The 10,587-nt window shown below is 37.9% G+C and overlaps 1 protein-coding gene across 1 annotated transcript in view; it reads right to left on the reverse strand.

Annotated features, from left to right (window-relative positions):
- PROM1 (prominin 1) overlaps positions 1 to 9,062 on the reverse strand; it is a 36,870-nt gene extending 27,808 nt beyond the window's left edge. Inside the window, exons 1-3 of the mRNA XM_010177880.1 lie at positions 9,040 to 9,062; positions 7,287 to 7,492; positions 831 to 951 (exon numbers count right to left, since the gene is read on the reverse strand). Coding sequence (XP_010176182.1) covers positions 831 to 951; positions 7,287 to 7,402 — 237 coding nt within the window. The 5' untranslated portion in view covers positions 7,403 to 7,492; positions 9,040 to 9,062. The remainder of the gene's footprint in view (positions 1 to 830; positions 952 to 7,286; positions 7,493 to 9,039) is intronic.
- Positions 9,063 to 10,587: the final 1,525 nt, after the last annotated feature.

The following is a 10,587-nucleotide window of genomic DNA, read 5'->3' on the forward strand; positions in this document are numbered from 1 at the left end:
GAGTTACTGTGACTGGGATGCTACCACATTTGTGGATCCCACATAATTGTGTGAATTCCACCTATTTCTAATTTATCAGTCATGTGCAAGTAAAACAGATTAATTACATTAATTTCAATTAATTAAAATTAATGAAAGCCAAGATAATAAGGCTGATGGACTTTTTTCCCTCCTAATCCATAAAGAATTGAAATTTGTATGTGGGAAAGTTTACAAGTCTTCCTTACTAGAATTTTTGTTTTTCTTTCAATGCAAAAGAAGATATGCAGAGGACTGCTTTGGGGACTTTAAGAAAAGTAGAAAGGAGAGAATCTTTCCTGCTCAGTATGGCACAGTATGACACAGGTTTAAAGAAAAAACAGTCAAAAGTACTTCTGGAAAAGAAGTTATTGTAGCTCACTCCCAGAGCACATACAAATAAGTTCAAAACACAAGGAAACAGCAAAGAGCAACAAGAAATACAAGTTGTCATTATTGTTTTTTAATATGCATTCCCTTTAAAACCATATTTTTTTCAAAATTATTCTCCTTCTTCTAGCAATCTACACTAGTTTAGTAGGAGGAAATGGGACTACAAGCACCATCACAGCATACTTCAGGAGTACAGCTCAAAAGTTGCTCAAAGAATGCTGATCCATCAGGATAACTCCCAAACATTTACTGCTACAAGAAAATGTCTAACCTTGCATCATTTATTCTACTTTGTGAGACTGACACACAAATAAACAAAATACTGCAAGTGTGATTTATACCCAATAGAAAGAAGCAATTATTTTCCACAACACCTCTTCCCTCCCACTCCCATTCCCCATAAACAAAAAATTCTTTACCGCTGGAGTGTTGTTAAGGAAAGTTTTCAGATCTTTAAAATTACTGGTAACCAGTTTCTTTGATCCTCGGACTTGATTAGTTAAATGCTGGTTGGCAGCATATGCACAGAGCACTCCAACACTACAAAAAATACAGATAATAGATATTTATTATTGTAAATGCCCATTCTGACATAAAAAAAGAATAAAAAAAATTACAGCAAAAAGTGTCAACATTATCAAAATAAATTGTCACACTCTCTTTTTCTTACTAAACGTTCTCACATACACCATTAGGCAGAGTAGAGGAATTAGTCATAGGGGCTGATATTGTACTACTAACAAAAAAAGAAGGGAAAAAGTGATGCTAACTCAAAGTCTTCAGAAGTTATTAATGTACAGCTATTGATACTGTCAGAAATTGTGTATAGCCTACATCAACTGTACAAGACTTAGAAATGTTGGGCTCTTTTACAAGTATCATTAACCTTGACACAGCTACAAGCAAATGCTTTAAAATAACTGTAAAGAGAAATATTTACATTTGAAAACTTCAGCAACATTTACTCATAATGGTCCGATTTATTTACAGAATTGTATAGAACTTTTCAAAGCACAAGAACAGTCCCCCTTAATGTTAAAATAATATATAAGCACTTCCTGATAGTAAAACTAAAGGTGGAATGGGAGCTAGAATTCCACTCAGCACTGTTACTGATTATTTTCTATTTGATCATTCCCCACTGTAAAATTCTAATTACAGCATCGCAGATCTGCGCAAACAGTAAGTAAAAAGGCAATTAGAAGTCCCATGAGAGGCTTCAAAAGCACTCTCATGATGCTTATTTTTGTTTAGTTTAGGTGTAAAATAGACTTAAACAGAAGGAAGAATTTTTGGTTTTAAACATCTCACATTCAGAACAGCTAACCTTTCAGAAAAGCACTAGAAAAATCAAAAGTAACCACCAGAGTGGTAACAGCCTCAAAAACAGGCTGACTACAAACCTACTTGACCGGTTAAGCACTAACTTTCCACAGATTTAACTGATAGACAGTGCAGATCCACTGAACACAGGCATGACACACCCCCGAAGGGCAAACACTGCCTAGAGGCTGCAGTCAGGTGCTTTACAGGGAATTCCTGGAGGACACATGTGGTATTTTGTCCTGTAGTACCACAGCTCACTACTAGAGAGGGACCACCCTGGAAGGCCATTAAGGACATCCAAACAACAGGAGAAGGGAGTCACTAAGACCAGTGGTACTGTACTCCTCCCAGATTGTCAAACTTCCTGAGTTGGGGGTCAAGAACACCTAAATCTTAATGTTTTTAAATAAGATTTAGAGAAAACCCATACCAGGCTCTCTAACTGGGCAAAACATATATGGTAAGTATAATTCTTGCTCCAAAGAATGTATGTTCAAAGGAAGCCATAACACAGCCATACAAATGAGCAATGAGATGGTGGAGAGCAAATGGGTACCTAGTATAACATGATTTGCATATCCTGGCAGACAGCAGCAAACATCCTGAGGATGCTTGTCTCCTTCTATCACTGATCCAAAACCAAATCTTCACCTCTATTTTGTCTTCCCTGTTTTAGCTTTCCCAAACAAGGTAAAGGCTTGTTCTCCTAGTAAAACTGGTCTCAAACACAAGAATTCTTGCAATTCTGACAAATACACGCAGCAAGAAAATTCTTATTTCAGAGCATGATACAGGGAGAGATGGCAAGACTATATACCAGAGGTGCTGGTCTGCTAGGATTGCTTTACTAACATTTTTCTCAATACCCCAAAGAATTCAGAACAAGATGACAGTCTGACATAAAGAGATTGCTCCTCTACTCAAAATTTCACAGCTGTGTCTTCAAAACTGGCTAATTACCTTCCCAGTAGTCACTAATGAATGAAGGGACACCAACATTTATCTTACTACTTATTTAACTAACAGCAAATGTCATAGTTTTATTTCCACTATGAGCAACACTCAAGTATCCATTATCATCAGCTACCATCTATGGAACTGAGAACTCAGAATGCATAAAATGCCAAGAAACTGTTATGTTAACTTTCAACATAAGCAGAAGTAAGTGGTTTCATTTTGGACACACACAGCATTTATTTCTTTTCACTCTACAGTGATAGTAATTGTTTTTAAAACTTTTTTTTTTTTTTTAAATCAGAAGACAAACTACCTCAAGCAATTAGGAAAAGTAAACATTTGTATATCACTCTGAGGTTCAGAGTTTATAACCACATCCTTGTTCTTTGGACAGCCAGTGTTTTTATGTCCTTTCAATGTTATGCTCATAGAGCAGAAAGATCAATGGGAAGCTAACAAAACAGTACTTTATAAGACTTCAGCACAATCATTTTTCTCTTCAGTCTCCTAAATGGAAGGAGTGGGAGGAAACAAGATAGTGGAGATGCTTTAAGCAGACAAGGCACTCAGCACAATTGCAACTACATTCTGAGTGTAACTAAACAAATACACAACATGAGGAAAAATCTATTTATCACATAACCGAGCCTTGAGTCAACATTCAATAAGCAGCTACAAGGAGACAGGCATAAAACAGGAATAAAAAGGACAAGCCTTTTCTGTAACAGATTAAAGAACTGTTTAAACACTGTCTATGGGAATCAGATATTCCACACTCAATTTCTTGCCAGGTTTCACAGACTGATATAGATTTTACTAATCCACTTGCAGGGGGAACCCAAGCTTTTCCTTCAGCTTTGCTTGCAAAAAATTTCAAGTCACGGAACAGAAACCCTGAACAGATTTACATACTGAGGAAATGCAACCTTCCTCACTACTAGATAATGAATGTAAGAAAATAATAGGCTAGAGATTTCTGTACCAACTTTTTCACCAGTCCTTTCAGCTAATGTTGATTCCCAGGTTCTGAACATGCACTACCAATCTCACAAAGCCAAGAGGCCTCCTATGAAGCCTGCATGAGGTACTTGCCAAGATACCAAGTATCATTCTCTTCCTTCAGACTTCGTTTTCTCTAGTTTCATACACAATAATCTAAGTTCTTTCTTGAAGTTGTGGACAACACAAGTTCTTTTGGAAGGTCAGAAAACTGACTATGTATTTTTTATCTAATAGGCAGGACACTTTCTATCACTAGTATCACATTTGGTATTGCAATGTACACTCTCTTAAAAATCAAGTGTCCCTTCCTTGTCTTTATGATGTAGAAGAATCAATGAAATTGCATTTCTTTCCTAGAGAAAATGTGTGTTTGCCTAAGCTTGCAGATGACTAGGAAATAAAATGAAATAGTAGTTCTCTGTCCATAAACTCTCAGTGAACCTTTGAAGAAAAGCACATAATTGTTTTAATGATAATTTTGGAATATCAAATATTTGACAGATTATTTCTACATCCTGTGCTCTTTAGCAATAGAATCCTACTTTGTATGTCAACATTCTTGTATAAAGTCTATGAATTACCAAAAACACTACATGTATTTCTGACTCAATCTACCAAAAGAAATATATTGAACACAAAATGCACCTACTGGAAATGACACATGGGCTATTCATTTTAAGAGAAACAATTTTGTACATAATCACAAGATTTCTGACTTGCTTATAGCTCTCCTTGAGGAAAGCATAGTTCCCACATATGCCTCACCATCAGAGAGCACAATTAAGTAGAACTACTTTTTTTTTTTTTAATGGAAAAAAAAATTCTGTCATCTTTGTGTTTCCTTTACACACCATTCCAGTAAACTTAGTATTAAAATCTCATCCTAATTACCAGAGCACTCTATCAGTGGAAAAGTAGAGAAGAAATAATGTTCCTCATGAATCAAATCTACTAGCTGAAATCTTCTAAACTCTACATCAACAACATATACACGTCAGTGCAAACCTGCATGCTGACACATGGGAAATCCATCCTGGTGTTACTGGAGTTTTCAGTCTATTGCAAGCTCTGTGTTTAGTGTCTTTCACGTACTAATACTCTCTACCATGCATTTGACCTGTCTTTCCCAGCCAAAGAAATTTACATTTTAAAACAAACAAACAAAAAAGGCTCATGTTTCCTGCTCTTCAAAGTTCTGATACACTTAGGTGGTACATCTTGAAGAAGTCCATCTCCTAGAAATCCTTCTGATCCCCTCCAGTAGCTGTCCACGTGTATGTTCCACTGGAGGGCCTTTAAAGCAAAGCTCCACTGGCAGAGACATGGGTTCAGGGACCTCTGATGGACGTGTGCCCTGCTAAATGCATCTCTTGAAGCACCACAGCACTCGGTGAATGAGTCTATGGTGTTCCAGTCACCTGGCAGGAGTTTGGGAGACATACTCCCACAAGAGACCTCCCAGTGCTGCATGAACTTTAAACTATACCGAAACAATGAGAGGACCCACCTCAGTGATTTCATGGCACATCTTCATGTAACCCTGGATTAGCAGAGATCATTCAAGTTTTTGCTCTTCTGGCTCTGTCTGCAAGCAGCCCTAAGCATTTCACTTGCACAGGACTAAACTCTTTTGGTTATCACCACAGCTTATGTACGCAGCTGTGGTACAGTCCTTGAGATGTGTGGTTTTGGAAAGAACAACTACAGATAAATCTTCCATCTCAGCTGAAACTACATGGTAACTTAGGGGAAAAGTAGAGAATAAATCCACAAGGAGACTTAGTCTGAGTACAGCGTAACAAATGCAGAAACAGTTGTAAGTAAATCTCAGGCTTTCTCCAGTTTTCCTTTGGGGCAAGAGCCACCAACAAGCCTGCCTGTTTGTGTTTCAGCAAAGCAGCAAGCAAGCTGACATGGACATAAATAGATCCAGGCACGGCATCTTCTCTTCCCTTGTGAAAGACAATCCAGGAAGGGCAGTGGAACCCTGCTTTGTACGGAGGCATACTGGAGACCTGAGCATTCAGTCAGGCAGGGGTCAGCAGTATTAGCCCTGTAAAGTCCTACCTTGCCTTGCACAGCACTCACAGAATTAGAGACTTAGCCGAGGAATCATACGAGATTATATCCACCTGTGGAAACCTGCAGACAGAGCTCAGGCAATTCCCCCTTAGGGTAAACATCTGATACTCCTGATGTCTTGAACAAAAATAAAAAAGGATGAGATAAAGAGGCAATTTCCTTAGTCCTGGAAAGCATGTTACTAGGGATCAGTGATCTCCCAGGCACGACCTGGGAAGAAGCATTTGCCAATGCTGGGTATGCTTAATACCACAACAATAGCTGGCAGCAAATGCAAAAGTTAAAGGACCAGCAAGGGGGATGATCTCAACTTCTCTGCTGACAGGCAACATTCCTCAGCCATTATAACCAGAACGTAGTGTCCTGCAACACAGCATCCTGCAACGTGGTGTAAAGATAGCTGGCCAGCTCTGTGAGCTACCTTCAGTTTTGGCATGCTGAGAGGTAATTTAGTAACTTAGTTTCTTTGAGGCACCATTGTTCTATGAAGAACTTTTGTCCTGTCATCATGGCAGAGATGCACCTACCACCTACAATACCATTCAGCTTTCTGGTCGTCAGAATACTTAATTGTCACGTTTGTTAGTGATGCCTGGGAGAAAAGAGCATGCTCTGATACCAGTGTGGTCTACATTTGAGCATAGGCAAGGTCTCAATTTGCCATGACAAACAGTAGCAAAAAGAAAAAAAAAAACCTATAGATTACAGTGAAGTGACAAAGTAAGTCCCACCTGACTGAACAGTCACCCAGCAGACATCAAAATACTTGATTTTTTTTTTTTTTAATATAGTCACAAAATAAGGATAGTAGGCAGGTGAAAATATTGAGAAGTTGAAGAAAAATAAAAAAAAAAACAACTGAAAGCAAACAATGTATTTTGAGAGTATCTATAAGGAAAAGAGAAGTCCTGATTGTAGTCCATCACCACCCGTTACGCACCCAGCACAGAACAGGGGTATCTCCTAACACTAATAGCACAAAAACATCTCTGAACTGCAGGATTTTACAATGAGTGCATGCATGGTTTAAAAAACTCAGTGTCCAAAAGGAAACTCATTATTTTGAACTAATAAAATCTGGGGGACAGCAAATACTGAAGGAGGTCACACAATTGTTTTTCTCACCACTACTACACTACCAAGAACAAAGTAGTATGTGACACCTCTATGGGATGGTAACTGAACACAGAACACAGCATCTTGTTTTAAGTTTAATGCAACATTCTGCAGTTGTCATTCTGAGACTGGCAAAAACTTCATCTGCTAAATTAAAGTTTTTGTTGTTCTTTCACACCTATATTCCTCTCAAGTGAGAACATAATGACCTGTAAATAGCAATGGTAGCAGCATTTTGATAATGCAGTCACATTTCCTTTAATAAGCAATATTACTTAGTCTAATAAAATAATTTCTGCACTTGTAGGCTAACACAGTAACATTATTTGTCATATGACACTGCAAAATTAGTGCTATACCAATCTTCATATTGTTCTCTTTATTACACTTGCCTTATTATTAAAGAAGCAACAAAAAGAAATGTTGCAAAACAGCTCCTCTGACAGTCAGCATTTTTCTTCTGTCTTTGATGCATTTCCCCACCACAGTTGTCACAGCAACGACACATACAGAAGCAAAGTCCCACAAGAGGCAGTAACAAAATAAATAGCAATCCCAAGGCTGCGGAGACTATAAAACCGATTTCATAGTAGATGGCCTGTAATTCAGACAAAAATAGTGGTAATAGATATCACACAGTAACTGCAATCAATATAGAGCAAATAATTAAAAATCAAACTACAGACTAAACCATCTACTAAGTTATCAAGGTTACGGACTTGGTGTATTTTGTCAGTAACTGGCAACTTTTCTAACAAGAAGATATGTAACATTGTAGATACTGATAGCTAAGAATTATTTAGCTGGAGTATTAGCTAGGTAAACTACAGGAGTGAGTGCTGAGAGAGAAATACACTCACAAGAAACAAATGCGAATCAACGCAACTGAAATAGGTTAAAAATGAATACATTTGATTTCTTGGACCAAAAATTTACTATTTCTCACATCTGTTTCCAAAAAGGCTCCACAAATGTCAGCAAGGCTGACTAGATCAACACTTCATCTGGAAGGGAGGGGGGAAGGGGGAGGAGGCTTAGCTTGTTCTCCTTTTTAATCAGTTATGAATGGAAAGATTTGAATGAACCGCAAAGGGAAGTACTTCACTAGATGAGCAATTGCAATGGCAGAGGTTTCTCCAAACTGCTGAAGTAAAAACTGCTTAGGGACTGGAAAACATGAAGAAGTGGATTTTAAGCTCTCTCAGGTAAAGACATTTATTCTGCTGCCAAACAGCAAAGCAGCAGCAAATAAAAGGACTCTTTCAAAAGCTGGAAGGAGTGAAAGAGAAGGATGCAATGCAATACCCTAACTAGCTTTTATGCTGGAAGTAATGCAAGTGCCCCAGGATGGAGGAGCTGGGCCAGGCAGCCTTGGCACAGCCCCACACAAGGCTACATGGCTTCCAGGGGACAAGCTGGGAGCTGGCCGTGCTGTTTTCCTCTGTGGCAAACGCAAGTCAACACACCCAGAACCGGATGGGGCAGGTGTCTGTGCGCAGAGGTAGGCAGCGTAGTGTGGGCGTGCCCCGGTGGTCCTTCTTCCCTGATCTCTCTTCTCCTTTCCTGTCCCAATTTTTGGGGAACTAATTCCCACACTAGTACTTTGAGTCCTCTTCCGTTTCACAAATCTGACAATACAAGGGCAACCTGGCAGTAAAAGGATGAAATTGAGGCTGTGTATTGTCCTGCAAAATAAGTTACAATTTCTCACAAGCTATCAATCATGCTCCAGTTCCAGCTTTGCTGATGCCCTTCTTCACAATCCCAAATTAACAACTAATCCAGATACAGCAACCATCCATGACCATTAGCAGAGTTGCATATTTCTGACCTAATTACCAATTCTAGGATAAAACCTATTTTTTAAAATTTATTAACTGCTGGTTAAAAGCTGTTATCTCTTCTGAAGAATACAAACTAGATGCTTGGAAGAACAATTTAGGTAGATTTTGCAAAAGAATTACTGTTTTCTAGTTAGCTGAACATTTCATAATTTATTTGACAACATAAATTTTAAAATAGGTTAGATGGAAAAACACAATTTAGAATAACATTAAAAATGGTTATGGATGTTTTAAAAGAAGCAGAGCATACAGACATGGTTAGTTTCTTTTCAAAGCTGTACATCTACTATAAAGGTATTACCTGAAGAGTGAGGACAATATTTTCTGGCTGTGGAAGTCAAAACAAATGGAGAATGTGTATAACACACAGGCAGCATGCACAAAAACAAATCATGTGAATAATGAATAATTAACCATGACAAAAAAAAATAGCAACACTGAAACAATAATAAAAAGCCACTTAAGTAAAACAATGCATAAAAGTACCATTAAATAATTACTGAATATTATTTACAATAAAATACTTAGTAGATAATTTCTGGTTTCCTTGGTAAGTGAAAGGAATCTAGTATTTGTTGAACAAATATTTCCATCTTAAAACAACAACAGACAAGTTATTTCCGCACTGAACATCTGTTTCTTATATTTCCCAACACATCTCACAGAAGAAAAGGCCAGAGATCACATTACTTTGTGGCTTAGCAATTTCTGCATGAATTCCACCTGTCATAACTGACCTATGATATTCCTGACTTTTTGTTTTCAGTGCTTATTTTGTTTTGGCATAAGAGCAGCAGTTTCAGTAGCAGCTTTGGGACCTTAATACATTACACACAAAATTCACCCTTATTTTTAACTAATTATGTGGAGGTTTATTTTAAATTATTCAAAAGTAAGAAAGGCATTCAAGAAAGACTGAAGAAGTCTATTAATCAGATCCTTAAACTGATTTCTTATCTGTAATTTCAGAAAAAATTGAAAACTAAAGTATTAAATGACAGGAATTTCAGAAGAACTCAATTTCTCCTTTGTTTCCACAAGGTAAATAGAATTTCTTGTATTTTCCCCTTCATCTCTGTATGACAAGTTCATGCTTTCCCCTTTCTCATAAGTGGAAAATGGAAGCAGACAAGCTGAAGATGATGAGACCCCTCAACCCAGAGTCTGATGTGTGAGAATCAGCAACGTTCTTAAGTTTTAGGATTTTTTTGCAGTGTCACACAAGTCTTTATTAAACTTCTACTGTACAATATGCTTAATATGATCAAAATCAAATTCAGTACTATATTTTCAATGGGAGGAAAACAAATGTTTACCCTCCCTTATAAATCTGGTACCAAGTATGATTTTGAACATTTTAAGCAAGCACATCTCCAGCACAGTAAAGTGATGGCAGCAGCAGCAGCGGGCGGGCTCCCCCTGAGCAGGCGTGGCAGCTGCACTCAGCTGCTGGGCTCTCCTGGGAGATTGCTGTCCCTGACAGGGGACGGTGAGTCAGTGGTAAAAGTCCAACTGGGAACACAGGGACACTCAGTACAGAAATGGGAAGGGTCTCCTGGGTCACTAACAGTCTACAAATAGGTTAAAAAAAAAAAAAAAAAAAAAAAAAAAAAAAAAAAAAAGATACAGAGGAATGACAGCAAAAATTTAACAGGATAAAAACAAGAAGCAGATTTCCTGTTCTTGCTGCTGAAGGGCTGCTCCCAGCACTTGGTGAGCAAGTCCTCTTCTCACATGGATTTCTGCCCCTTTCGTTCTGTGATAGCACCTTCTTCTGCCTAAATAGCAGTTTTTTTCTTCTTGATGTTTTCTCTCTCTATATATATACATATACATATCAGTATTATCA

Source organism: Antrostomus carolinensis, unplaced genomic scaffold, assembly GCF_000700745.2.
Source record: "Antrostomus carolinensis isolate BGI_N321 unplaced genomic scaffold, ASM70074v2 scaffold20801, whole genome shotgun sequence".
NCBI classification, from domain to species: Eukaryota; Metazoa; Chordata; class Aves; order Caprimulgiformes; family Caprimulgidae; genus Antrostomus; species Antrostomus carolinensis.